Source organism: Acanthopagrus latus, chromosome 11 (assembly GCF_904848185.1).
Source record: "Acanthopagrus latus isolate v.2019 chromosome 11, fAcaLat1.1, whole genome shotgun sequence".
NCBI lineage: Eukaryota > Metazoa > Chordata > Actinopteri > Spariformes > Sparidae > Acanthopagrus > Acanthopagrus latus.
This window is the reverse complement of record NC_051049.1, coordinates 27,158,715-27,173,363: the sequence shown is the minus strand read 5'-3', so window position 1 is coordinate 27,173,363 and position 14,649 is coordinate 27,158,715. Positions and strand designations below refer to the sequence as shown.

The 14,649-nt window shown below is 40.8% G+C and overlaps 1 protein-coding gene across 2 annotated transcripts in view; it reads right to left on the bottom strand.

The window, feature by feature from the left end:
* Positions 1–12,389: 12,389 nt before the first annotated feature.
* Positions 12,390–14,649, bottom strand: part of LOC119028042 (BMP/retinoic acid-inducible neural-specific protein 3-like) — a 52,968-nt gene continuing 50,708 nt past the window's right edge. For both annotated transcript variants that reach the window (XM_037113534.1, XM_037113535.1), the window contains exon 8: positions 12,390–14,347. In XM_037113534.1, coding sequence (XP_036969429.1) covers positions 13,231–14,347 — 1,117 coding nt within the window. In that variant the 3' untranslated portion in view covers positions 12,390–13,230. The remainder of the gene's footprint in view (positions 14,348–14,649) is intronic.

Here is a 14,649-nt window from a genome sequence, read left to right as displayed (position 1 = left end):
TCCTCTCCCTGACAGGGGAGTGTAGCAGGCAAGGCAGGCATTGACAGATGGAGCTCATTAGCATTTAAAGGTGCAGGCACAGAAACAGCCTTCTCCCAGTAGAGCGACTTTCAGACAGCTGAAATTCAGGTCCACGGATAGGTTTGGGGCAATGCATTTCGAATACAGTGTTGTTGGACCTCTGACAGCTGTGTGAAATTGATGAAAAACAGTATAATAAGGGACCTTTGAATACCAAAACATCAGCTACTGTATGTCAGCCTGATTTGCCATAGTTAGACTGAGAACATTGCAAGATTTATAGAGATAAATGATATAAAGTAAACAAGAAAGGCATTTTCATTTATTCTTTCTTCAGGAAGAGATTATTTTACTGTGAAAAAATTGAGCAAAATGACAAGCAAATGCTTTTTGCATCATAGGAGTGCTTGGACTTTACTGCCTGTGAAGGCCAATCTATTTTTCACCAAAAGAATCCAACATTTAACACATTCTCCTTTTTGAATGAGAGTGAATTTTGAATGAGAGTGAATGAATAGACATATTTGTTCTTGGAGCATCTTAAAATAGTTGCATTATTTACTCTAAAGACCAACACCTCAGAACACAATGCATCCTTTCACTACAGCCTAGAACATGTGAACTTTTCCCATAAAATGCAACCGATAGCGTTACAGAGTCAAGCTATACTGGGGCATCAGCTTTGATTGCTCTCTGGCCTGGAGTGGGGCTGCAGACCCACATGCAGGGCGGCAGTGGGCAGGTGCAGGAAAAGGCCCTGATAATTGGCTGGCTAGTGCGTCCAGGCCTCCGGTGGGGCTGGGCTGTGACTCCTGAGGAAGACACACAAAATGAGCTACTGCATCAAAAATTGAGGTTGGCAACCTCCATGCACGTCTGGGCGATTTTTCAAATGAGCATTTCTCGGCCCCAGAGGAGACCATGGTGCTCCTGCTATCATAAGCAATTGGAATAGAAATGGACACAAAATACTTTTTTTTTTTTTTTTTTTTTTTTTTGTTCGCTGGCATGCATAAGTTTATTGGGCAAGAGGGCAAACTGTGATGTTCAAAGGGTGGCGGATGAGAGAGCAGGAACAAAAAGAGACGTGTTTTATTTTCTAAAGAAATGAGGTTAGCATATTTTTGTTACTGTGTTTTTTTTTTTTTCTGTTAAGCCTCTCATTTCCTTTTCCTGAAGAATGAAGAGAGATCAGAAGATGGGCTTTGAGTCCTAATAAGAACTGTAAGGACTGAGTGGTGCATCCTGCTGCCACTGACAGAGCTTTGAAAGCCCAGAGCAGAAATAGCTCCATTTTCACATCACAGGTTCCAAACCTCTTTTAAAAGTTTTGAAGAATGTTACTTTAGACAAGTGTGTTATCAGCTTTCTTTAATCCAAAGCAGCTATAATAACACAAGGGTCTGCATTGTTTTTCAGTTGCATATGCTGCTTAATACTTAAAGACGCAGTGAAACAGCACAGCAAGGTTTCTATTCTCTGAATTGCCAAATATGACAAATATCAGAGACACAAGATGTGAGTATAATTTCAGCCGGGATTTGATTAAATTGTTCCGAAATTTGATTCGCTCAAATGTAGGTGTCAAAGCAAGCGGCGTCTCAGGAGAACAACACTTTCACCCACACCTGGCTCACTACATAAGGGGGTGGAAACAAAGAGAGAAGTAATTACAAGAAACTTCTAGACAGAAACTGCAGTAATTGCAAATGAATTAAATTTTTTCGTCAAAAGTTTTTTTTTTTTTTTTTTTTTTTGTGATCTGATATCTAAATATAGTTCCAACCCATGGCAATGCTCCATTTAGTGATGTGTGGATCAAAACAGGAATATATTTTTCAGATCCCCAAGCATCGAGTCTCATATGCAAAGATGGATATCTAAACATGCAAAAGATCATGAAGAGGGACACAGATAAAAAGTAACAATGTTATAACCAGGAACTACTCTAAATAATACCTGGATTACAGGAACTACCTGTCAGAATGATGAGGTTTTGCAGAAGCAGTTTGAAGAAGAAGAGAAGAAAGAGACAGACCCAAATCACTAAGTCCTTTGGCACTTGCTGTTGCTGAGGTTGGGAAAATAATTCCTCTCTGTCAGGGCTTCAGATTATGTGTGGTTGTTAAATAAAGGCAGTTCCCTGTAATATCAAAAATACAAATGTATGTTTCATTAAGCTTTTGTACAAAGTATCCTATTGAGCAACACTAACCTGGATTTGATATTGTATTTCATCGGAAAGGAAATTACTTTCTAGCTTCTTCTCATGACTTGGCTATTGACTACTGGGTGGAGTGAGCTGGTTGAAGCACATCTCATACAACGGTGAATAATGTAGGCCCTCATGTATGATTCATCAAAAGGTATTTAACAAAAAGAGAAAGGAGAGAAATCGTGTTAGTTGTCTACTGAAATGCTCGTGCTGGACATGATTGCTTACTCACTTTAGCTCTGTTTTGGTCTCCACCAAAGAATAGGGGAAAATCTCTCATTCTATGAAAACATGCCATTTTCCATTCTGAAAATCAGATTTTCAAAGTATTGTTTGTCCTGTGTTTAAGGACTTATTTGGTTTAAGTAGACCCTTACCTGTCATAAAAATATGTGGTGCCATCTCAGGCTATCTTATATATTCATAAGATATATTATATATCTAAAATAATCAACATGCACATGTGTGTTTTGTCAATCGTGTTACCAACACCAAATTGTATTAAACAAGTTTTTGAAGCATTAATGATAATATAATACTATTGTTAGTATAATATTATGATAGTAATAATGATGTATTGTATAAATAATAAGTTTTTGAAGCATTAATGATAATATAATACTATTGTTAGTATAATATTATGATAGTAATAATGATGTATTGTATAAATAATTCTGGTTTTGGACACAGCAAATATTGGGACATGGTATGGAAAGGGTTAATAGTGACAGGTTTGACGAAATATGTTTTTGGCAGCCATTACTAGCCACGTGGTTCACATTCTAGAGGGGTTAAAATGCCTGTTTATATGTACATTTTAATTTAAAATGTTTAACTTTTTAATACATGATATTATGGTAACGCGGGTTGACACACTATAACCATCCGCTTCAGTCAAACTAAACACAACTCAATGTAAATTCATTAAAAGAGAGGAAGAGCACTGACTCGGCTGTTTAGCAGCTTCCTTATAAAAGGCAGATGATGTCGCTTCCTGAAAATTATGTCACTTCTGGAATGCTCATTGTCCCTGAGGTGGCGTGTTTATCCAAAGTGATGCCATTTGACAATGAATGAACATTCACACTATTACTCTTCTGGAATTTAGTGTTGTTGTTTTTTTTTGTTTGTTTGTTTTTTCAATATTCCAAAAAGGTAAGATAATAGATAAGATAATTAGATAATTTGGTTTTATCCTCTTTAAAAGTCTGTTGTAATAGAGGGTTTGTAAGCAGCTAAGTTGGGTTACATGTATGACTGTCTACGCCAGCTAGCCTAGTTGCTAACTTTGTCTGCCCTCCGTGCTGGGCACGTGCATTCAAGCATGGTTTTATCATGTAAGCTAAACACTGGAAATAAGGTTGCTGAGAGGAGAGCTTGCTGGCCAATACCCAAATCTTTCAACCAAAAGCTCTGTACAGCTGAAAACTCTTAGCAGGTTGATTATTGCGAGCGACGCCTTTCACCTCAGTGAAGTTTTGAAGGCAGCCAACAGGACATGATAAACACGGCTGTAACTGGGTCCACAGCTAGATTAGGGGTAATCTTTCTACTCCATTATCTCAAATATCTCATTCACTTCGAGGCTAAACTGTAATCTGATGATTCGAGGGAAAAAAAATAAGCCTGCCTCAGATCCAGTTTGCATGTCACGCCTGAGCAGAACTTGGCAGAGTTGATTGAGGGACACATTTGCATTTGGCCGACCGGATCACTATTTTTATAGACCCCTTTCGCAATTACATATTCTCTGTGTTAATGTTACTTTCAGATGGAATTAGTTCTTTATGTGCTCCGATGCTTGTAGTCCATTAATTTAGTTTTATTGCCGCTAAATTAGATTCACTTACCCCCTCTGGCAAGGAAGGAGAATGTGCATAAAAATAACTTACACCCCTAAACATTTGTTCTCAAAATATTCAGCTCAAGTACACTGCAGGTAGGCCACATGAATGTTAATAACCTTCAAAACTCCTTCATGTTTCAGACGTTTATCGTGATATGAACTGAATTACTCTCTCGGCTTGTCGTTTAAGTTCTTCTAAAAGTCACAGGCTGCCTCCGCCAAGTGGGGACATGTCTCACCACCTACTTTACGTTTCTGAGGGAATGTTTTCTCTGAGGATCTGGCATTGAGCTGATGATAATACTGTCACCTTCAGCCCACCACATTCTCTGCAGACGGTGCTCTTTCGCTTTCATCCGTTAACGCAATATTTTAGTGCCACTATTAAGGCGTTATGAGTTTGCATGAGTGTTTTCTTTCCGCTGGAGAAAGGGCCGTGACTCTCGGGGTCACTTTGGGAATTGTGTCTGATTGCAGCTTGTGTGGTGAACTATGAAGTACATTTTCAAAGAGCCGCACAGATTGCTCTGTGGGGAACTGCGGTTGGGACTAAACTGAAGAGAAACAACACAACACTGAACAATGAAAGCAGAGGAGCGCATGTGATTGTGGATATATTTAAGCTCTCAAATCACAGAACATCGGGGGGAGGAGGGGGGTTGCTGCTACTCGAGAGTTGTGTGTCTATCATCCTCTGACGTGAACAGGAAAAGATGGTTTCATTCTTTTAATTTCTGATACAAACAACTGAAAATGTCAATTACTGTTGCAGGCAATGAGTGTTTTGACCTAGAAGTAGAACAAACACTACTGGCATTACACTGATAAAGTAAAAACGGGATTTATTGTAAAGACGATTCAGGATGAGTAGATTGCAGTGATGAATGACAGACGAGATTTGGACCTCGAGCACAGGAGACATTCAGTTAGTGTCACGGTGAGAGGGAGGCTGGACCCAATTGCATGAGACCGCAAGCAGAAATGTCAATGGATGAGGTTTATTATGGACCAGCAGCTGGGACAGGCAAATACGGCAGGATCAGGGACACATAACAACAGGATGTCATGTTCGACAGGTGACTCAACCGTGACGGAACAAAAGACTGGACTTAAATACAAACTAAACTAACGAGGGGATGAGGTGCAGGTGGAGAGAGGCGGAGAAACACAGCTGAGGGTAATGAATGGTAAAAACATCAGGAACATGAACAGGAACAGGAAGAGGGAAGAAGCTGGGGGGGAAAAAAAAAAAAAAAAAAAAAAAAGATGGAAGGCTTATGAAGGAAATGCAGTGCAGGTGTGGAGAGAAAGCAGCCTGGAGAAGAACTCAGGTAACAGGGCCGGGCAAATTAAACAGATATGAGACAGGTGTGGAGGGAAAATAGGCTGTAGAGGAACACAAGTGGACAGGAGGGAGCAAAAACTATACAACACACATACAGTGAGACTAAATTGATAGGAGTGTGACCCGGAGATGCTGTGACTGATTCAGTTAATACCTATGTTGTGATGAACGGCTCTGTTCGTGCCGTTCAATCTGTTATTGCAGTTTTTAAACACTCACTGTGGAGTTATCTTGCATACAAACAAAACTTATGAGTTCTTAATAAGAGAAACCTACTCCAGTCATCTTGTCCCCCAGCTTTTACATTCCAGACAAAAGATAAATTGAATTTATTTTTGTTGAAGATTTGTGTGTTTGGGCTCGTGGGCTGAGTGAAACTGGTGAATTCTAAAGACGAAAGCCTTCAAACATGATGCGGGCCTTGACAACAACCTGAACCACATTTTCTCTTTTGCTTTCAATGAAATGCCCATTAATTTGTATTAAAGGCACGGATGTGGCTGAAAGCTACATGGTTCAGCTTTCTGTTTCCATCTAAAGGCTGAGATCTGACTCCCCTCAATGTGTCAAGCTCAGAGCAGATGAAGGTGGGGCCAAATGCCAGAGACAGCGGGCAGGCAAAAGGTTTATTCAAAATAGACCTCAGGGACGGGATAAGTGATAACAGCAGGATCAGGCAAACACAACAGACGACTCGACAAACTCACTTGAACTAATGACCACACAAGCTAAACTAACAAAGGGATGTGGCGCAGGTGGACAGAGGCTGAGAAACAAGGGCGAGGGGAATGAGTGGAGGAGCCGAGAGTGCAGGGAAGGAGCTGGAAGAACACTGGGAACACGGCTGGGCTGATGGAGGCGACGCGATGCAGGTGTGGAGGGAAAGTAGACTGGGGAGGAACAGGGGATGGAAACAGCACACAGAGGAAACAGGGCACGAGACCCCACACAAAAAAAAAAAAAAAACAACAACAAAAAAAAAACCCATATACAACACAGAATTGAGGGCACCATGGCATGAGGCAGATATAAACGCCACGCCATTTAGTCATGTCCCAAATACCACACGGCTGCCAGCCACGAGGTCCTGTCTGAGCCGCTGATCATCGGAATGTTGTGAATGTCAGGGATCACCAAAGCAGCAAAAAGTCCAAGACAATCTTATCATTGAAAAGAACATTTTCCTTGATAATAGAAGACTGCAGACTCTCTAATGAGAACTCCTTTTCTTTGGTTACCACGGACACTGAGCTAAATGCCCCATTAACAACCAGCATTTCCTGAACTGGTCATGACGTTTTTATTATCCCCTGCTTGTGTAGGATGGATTATGAGGTTACCTAAGCATGAAGAAATTCGATTCAAGCTTTCCTCACGGTTCCCACTTGGACCTGTGGTTTGATGAAAAAAATCCCACTTTTGTTGTGAATCCATACAACAGTGTCGGCTTCACTGGGTTTCATGGAGTCATAGAGCAAAACATTCCACCTCTGATTGCTGTAATGCATGGAGAATTTCAAACCAAATCACTATGCAGAATAATGATAAACAAAAGCAGAGCGACAGACACCTTGGTGCATGATGGGGCTTACGCTCTGTTCCATTCAGTGTTGAAGGGGAAATTCCCTACTGGTACGGTGCAATTGCAATATTAGTATGCTGCAGCGGTTGTAGCTCTGATATGAGAAAATAAATGAACAAAACATTAATGCTTTAGAGCTATAACCAGCAGAAATGTATGGTTTCTAAGCAACTGCCAACATCACAGTTTGTCAGTGCTGTAGCCAGCACACTACAGTGTTTATTCACAAATGAACTAATTATTCATCCATCATTCCATTTTAAATAGTCTCTTGTGCAGGATTGACATCAGGTAAGTGAGACTTTATTGTCCCAGTGGGACATTTGCCTTGGACACAACAGTGTTTTCAGAATAGAGGCACCACAGTTCAAAATAGACACATACATTATTCAATAAATTGCACAACAAGTGCATCCATTACTTTGTACAACTCTGTATTTTTAAACGTATATGTTGAGATATTTGGACATTTACAAGGAAAATACTGTGAAATACCAAGTCAGTTCAATCAACATGCATTTTTGGGTTCATATTTGATCTTTAAGCTGATTTTTCTTTCAAGCTTTTCTACGTTCCAAAGGCCCTATGTTCCCATTACCCACCCGGCCAATCCTGAGTCCAGTCCTGCTCCAGAGTTTGTGCTTGTCGAAAGGCAGTTTCTCTTGCTGCTGTCACCAAGTGCTTCATGGGGGAAATTTTGGGTCTCTGTAAATACATTATCCAAGGATTTGGTTTAGACCTGATCAGTTTGGAAAGTGTCATGAGATGACAGTAGCTATGACTTGGTGATATATATACAATGATCCTATAGAGTGCTGATGTCTTGCCCCTCCCAGTCAGGCTCCTGGGACCTTATTTTATGTTGGGGGAGAGACAAATACATTTTTGATCCCATTTTATTGTGCCATTCAAATACAGTGCAATGTCAAGAATAGTCAGTGTTGCAACAGTTACCTTGAAAAAGTACTCTGATTACTGATTACTCATTTAAAAAGTAACTTAGTTACTTTACTGATTACTTGTTTTTTTAAAGTAACTAAGTTAGATTACAAGTTACTTTGTTAGTTACATTCAGCAGCTGCCGACAACACCCCCACCGCCTCAACATAAAAATGACAGCCGGTTTTGCCAATGCTCACTTTATTGGGAGTGCATTTTTAACGGTAACACCAAGCACGGCATTGATAGTAGCAGGGATCTTTTTATTATGGCACCAAACGAGGGCGAGTCAGCATTTCCTCTACAACATACCGTCCGACCAACTCTCCCCCACTTACTTGTTTTGTACCAAAGTCCAGCTCAGGTACATTTCCATCTAAAGGCCATCTACACCGATCCAGTTGTGACATCAGAGAGAGGAGCATTCCAAACGGGCTCTTTCACGTTAAGTTCCGAGCTTTGTGATTTTGCAGCACTTGCACTTGATGACAAATGACAAATCAATCTCAAGTCTGGAGGTTGGTGTTGACAGAAGTTCTGGCACAAAAGCACTTTGTTAGGGTTGGGAAAAGATCACGTTGGGGCATAAAAGACAAATTTTGGTCGGCACAAACACAGCTGGAGCTGTTCTGACTTCACGGTGATAAAAGAGAAACAAACTTCAACAAAGGATGATTAAAAGCATAAAAACAAAAAAGATAGTAAGATAGTAAGAAAACACATGAAGGTCGTCAATTTAAAAGATACATTTCTAAGTCAAGAAAATTACAGTTTGTCATAAAGTCACCTACCATGTAATTTTGTGTTACACCGCTCAGTGAACTACACAGTCTCACTCAACGTGTCACCAACACCAAGTATTAACACAGATGAAAATCAAAATGTACCTGGTCATATTGACAACTGCAGTGATGTGAAAGGGTCGATCGTCAGTCCTGGGAGCAAGCTAACACGTCTACAATGTTTCACCCACAAGACCCAGAGACAACTCCACTAACACGACTGTTGGCTGTGTAGTCTTCATAATCATGCATTTTCACAGTTATATTTTATACTTCACATATATTATTTACATTTAATGGGTTTTATGATGACCTACAACTTTCTCAAGTTAAAAAAAAAATATATCTGTTGAATTGTCAAGCATATGTGTAATTCATGGCACAGCTCAAACGGGATCAAAACATTATTTGCCTCTGTTCATTCACTTACCATACAGACTTCTTTCTGAAATAAGGTCCCATGAGGGAAACTGGAAGGGGTGTCATTTTTGCTCTCTGTGTTTCAAGGTTCCTATGTTCCCGAAGCACTTTGTTCCCACTCTTATTTCTGTGAGTTCTATGTTCCAGGATCCTGTTTTTTCCAGGGTCCTGTGTTTCCTGGACTCTGCAAAAAAACCATGTTCCTATTGTCTTATGTTTCTTGCTTCAATATTCTGTTCACACACATCAACCATCCTATTGTGTTCTGTTCAAAACCCCAACTCTAACCCTGGGAACACATGAACTGGGGGACATAGGCCCTGTGGCCTGTAGGAATCATCTCTTTCAGGTCAGCTAATGCAATCTCGCAAAACCTGTGGCGAGAAAAAATCTTTCAAATTCTGCTTGTAATTCCGACTTGATCCGTCCTTTCATTCCACATTTCCAGCCGAAAGGAGCGATTTGCATTTTTCTGACATTCCTGGCAGAAAGCATCATTGCCGTCTAAACGTGTGATGGGGAATACTCCCGGCAATTTGAGTCTCTGAACCTGCGTTTCCACATCGACTGCTTTCATCATAAGAAATGGTTAAACATCAAGCGGTGTGAGAGAATGGCTGCGTGTGGAGCAGTCAGGGCTGCCTGCTATACGTGTATTGCACAAGGCTCTTGGGGGATCTGGAGTGAGATGCTTTTATTTCACAGGAGTAAGACATAAACCCCCGCAAATTACACCAGACTACAAACCAGTGGGAGAGCCAACCGAGATAACGGGCTTTGATGCCGTGTCTCCCCCACTGCCTCCAGCAGCCATCCATCAGCACAAATCCAAAGGCCAGAAATTCTCTTCCTGTCTCCTGATGGAGCACTGTATGCACGACTACATATCTTAAAAATCAGCCAAAGATGATCAGTTGTAGCACAAACTGCCCAACATACTGTACATGAAATTCTCTATAAGTTCCTATCACATCAAAAAAGGGAATGGCTATACAAATATATATATATATATATATATATATATATATATATATATATATATATATATATATAGTTATATATATAGTTATATATATATTTTTCTTTTTGGGGGGGGGGGGGGGGGGGGGGGGGGTTCCTGACTTCTATAGTGCTATCCAAGAAAACTACTGCAAAGTTTCACTCAAGAAATCGTGTTTTTCTGTCCAATGTGCTTTCAGAAAACTGTGCTAAAAAAGTGTAATTTTAGAGATGAAAGCGAGTGGAAAAGCTCTTGAATATCAACCGCTGAATTTTGCATTTTCCATTTTTTTTCCATTACAACATGAAATTAGCTCGAATGCAGCCGCCCAAACTGATGCATTTGCACCCCCTCTGATGTTAATATCTTTTTCCCACACATTTCTTAGAATTGTTTTGTAATGACTTGGTTTATATAATTACATAAATATATTTGTTAAATATGTAACAGCTTAAACAACAGGTTTTTGGAGATATGCAAAACTCATTGGCTGGATTAGTGATAAACCCCTCCGATGTGTCAAACCTTTAGAAAAATATGAAAAATGTAAATTATCTAGCAATAACATTCATATATTATCAAATACATCCGGAGGCGATCCTATTTATGGTATCCGCAAACATGAAGCAGATAAAAGCAAAAAAAGAAAAAAATAATTCCTGTCTATACTGTACTTAGTCTGCTAGTGTTGCACAGTTGCTCTATTTTGTGTGTGTAGAAGTGGGAATATGCACTTGTGCAGAAGTATTTTGGCACGCCGAGTTGACGGCGACACTGAGGTTGGAAAAGTCTATGACTCATTAAACTTCAACCTGATTTATCTTTAACGAAGAGCCATATTCGTAACATTCAGGTCCATTCCAGTTATTCCCATCAGCAACTTGATGAAAGGCTTATCTGTAACTGTCCATTGTTAGTTTCATATTCCCTAAAGACAGACAGTTTCTGTCCTTGGCCGAGGATGTGTTGTGACGGCACAGACTCCTCCACCACTGGTCACTCTTTACTGGGCTGAATGTCTCCATAGTCTCTTCCAACATATCCAGCAGAGTGAGGCGTACTCTTTCCAGCTGTTCACGTCACGTCACTTTGAGGAGTCTCCTTAAAAATTCATAATGCAGATCTCCCGGTTCATCCATTATGTAGGGATGTTTTAACCACATGTTTTTGAACCATGACTGGTAAAAAACAAGTTGTCATTTCAGTGCATCTGAAACATATTTAATCATCATCTGGGTAAAATTACATGTCAGATGTAATATTAAGAGACACGAGTTGTGATGCGGGGCAATAAAAAAGAAGAAAAGAAGAACATTGGGACGTTCCTATTAATTAATGAATTAATTCCTGAACACATTGCGATTTGTTTTGCAGAGTACTGCTTCAGTTTCTTCACTCTTGTTCTGCACAGATGGCATAATAGGGTGGATGGTGGGTGGACAGACATCCTGAACACTCAAGTTCAAATCCTGAGTCTCGCTCAAACAGCACACTGCTTACAGAGGTGTTAATATTCCTATCAAAGTCTGCAGTTAGTAACATTTTCCCTCAACTCGCATACATTTCTAATTCATAAATTACTGAAACTACTTACTAACTCACTTCTGTTATCCTCCATCTATACTTATAGAGTGTGGGCAGCTGCGGTCTCATGCTTGTCGATGACAAAGGCAAGTCAACTACTGTCGGCTTTTTTTCACGGCAGACATTATGACATGTCATAGCAGAAAAAGGCACAGGTTTAATTATAATAATTATAATAACAAAAGCTCAGTTCTATTCAAGTGTCAGAGACGCGAGTGACAGTGAGCCTGCATAATACCAGGAGAGTAAAAGGAGAGCCTCTAAACGGCCTGTACTTTTGAGGAGCAGCTCCAGGTAACCTTTTTCAGCCAGCTTTGATTGACTGGAAAATCTGGACTTGTCAAATCTTCGTCAAAGCTTGCTCGCTTATCAACGAACAAAGAAGAAGACAAAGAGCGTTTCCACGCCAGTGGTTTGCCATGTTAGAGCAGGTAAAAAAGGCAATAATCATAATTAGTGTATAAGTATTCATAAGTATTAAAAGTATTATTATATTAGTATTATAGTAAGTAAGTGTTTTGGATGTTCACCAAAATGTGATGCACTCTTTAACTTAAAAAAAAAAAAAACAAAAAAAAAAAAAAAAACTTTAAAAACAGCGTCACCAAAAAACAGAAGTACACCGTCTATAGACCACACATAAAAATGTATTTTATTTAGTGTATTAACAAATTGTATTATACATTTTATAGACAGTGTTTTTTGTAACTTTTGTTTCACAAACAACAGCATTTATAAAAATAAAAGCACATGTAACATATATTGTGATTGTGGTGTCATGTTTTCTCGGCAAATCTGAACTCGCACAGCATCTACTGGTTCACCGTTTGTTGAGCTTTTGTCATTTCTTACAAAAATGTGTAATAGAGTTTAAAAACAGGGATGAGTCTACTGTCGTATGGAGAGCTAAAAACAATGAGGTGCCCATTATGTACGTCCCCGGTTCAAAGGGGAGGACTAGATGATGCACATGATAGTAAAGAATGCATTTGTGTTCATTTTTGCACCCGCAAAAAAGACAAAACAAACAAAAAAATGATGAGAAAAGTACAAACAAAACCACATGCTGGTGCTGAAATGTTTATATTTGTGAGATGATTACATTGCTCGGGTAATACTTCATCAGCAAAAGCTTTTTGTTCATGTATGTATGAGTGACTTTGATTTGTGCAACCTACAAACGTCAGCACGTTGGCAACATGTCGGCGGTGGCAGAGTTCTAAATTGATCTTATTAACTGTCAAAGTCATTATTGTCATCAGGAGAGGAAACAAAGCTATGAGGCAAGTCTGGTGAAATCCTCCCTAATTCTACAATGTTGTACAAATTTATACGAAAAGCTGACATGAGAATCCCAAATGCACTCTTGAGATCCATGACGGCAATGAAAATGTCCCCCAAATGTCCCTTGCGAGGCTCCAGAATTGCTCTTAACCATCATCAGGCCTGTGTGATAACTGCTCCGCCATCTGTGCACCTGGCCGCCTGCCCACTTATTAGCTACATAATTTGGTTGTTTCGTATTCCATTGAGTTGGGCTGCTTGGCACTGAAAGTCTGCAGCGCTGCCTGGATCCTGGCAACGTCTGTGGTGGACAGTTTGAGCCGGTGCCGCAGCAGACAGGAGAAGAGGTCCAGAGGCTGCGCTCCCGGCGGGGAGAGCCTGTTGACCCGATCCCGGATCTCCAGCAGCTGCAGCAGGGCCGAGTCCTGCGATCCCTGAGTATATGGGTAGTCTAGCTGTAAAATCAGGTCCTGGATCGCTTCCGGGTCGAAGTGCATACTATAGCCATATACCTGGATGCTGTTGATCTTCATGTAGCCTAGATTCCGTCCCGGTTCCAGGTACTCCAAGGGCTCATAATACACAGTTCCATTTCCATTACTTGAGGGCCCTCTGATGCGGCTCCTTAGGTAAAAGTGGACTGTCTCAAAAAAAGTTTTCCACTTGTTTCCCAACGTCAAAGTCCAGTTATAACAGTCATAGGGAAGGTCTAATTTAGTCCTCTCCCAGTCTGGGTAAATGTTCTGGTCTATGGGCATGATCCAGCTCTCCGAGTGGCTCCCCCCAAACGGATTGATGTAGACAGACAGCATGGGGTCCAGAGTGCTGTTCTTGGTAAGGCAGATCTGTAGAGACATCCCCAGGAGCATGTGGACATGATTTGACTTGTATTTGTTGCTCTTCAGCGTCAGCAGCATCCTCTTCCTCCATGACGGGTCGAACCAGTTATTCAGCCTGACGTCGTTGCTGACAAAGATCCCGTGGATGCTGATGCGGTTGTCACGTTTCTGCAGAAGGTAGCGCATCTCCATGTCCTGCAGGTCCGTCTCGAAGCCAATGTAGTGGTCAGTGGAGTCGGGCACCTCGTTGCGGCACACGCCCTGACTCAGCATGTAACCCTGGTTGCAGGTGGCGCAGCGCGAGCGGTTCTCGTAGGAGCAGGAGGCGCAGGAGGTGCCCTCGCCCACCGTGCAGGGGATCACGCCCTGGCAGGGCGGGTGCTCGTAGGGGCAGGAGCAGCTCCTGGTCTCCTCCAGGTAGGAGCCGATGTGGTTGTTCTCGCTGCAGTACATGATGGAGAGGATGTAGTTGAGCCAGTAGCTGAAAGGCCTGCAAGAGAGACAGAACGGGACGTAAGATCCATGTAGGTATAACCACATCTCATTAACATTATTAGAACTATTTTGACAGTCTTGCTCAGAAACACATACATTTAAGAATGCGGGGAATGACCACACAGAAGCTACTTTGAGTTATCTGAAGAGATATAGTCTGATAGATAAAATGCGTGAGACTAAATATTGACGATAGACCCAATGAAAACATAAATTATACATCTTTTCAGGGTTTTATTCCTGTGTCCTTTGTGTTGATTTTTCAGTTATCTCTATTGATAATGTAGGAATATAATA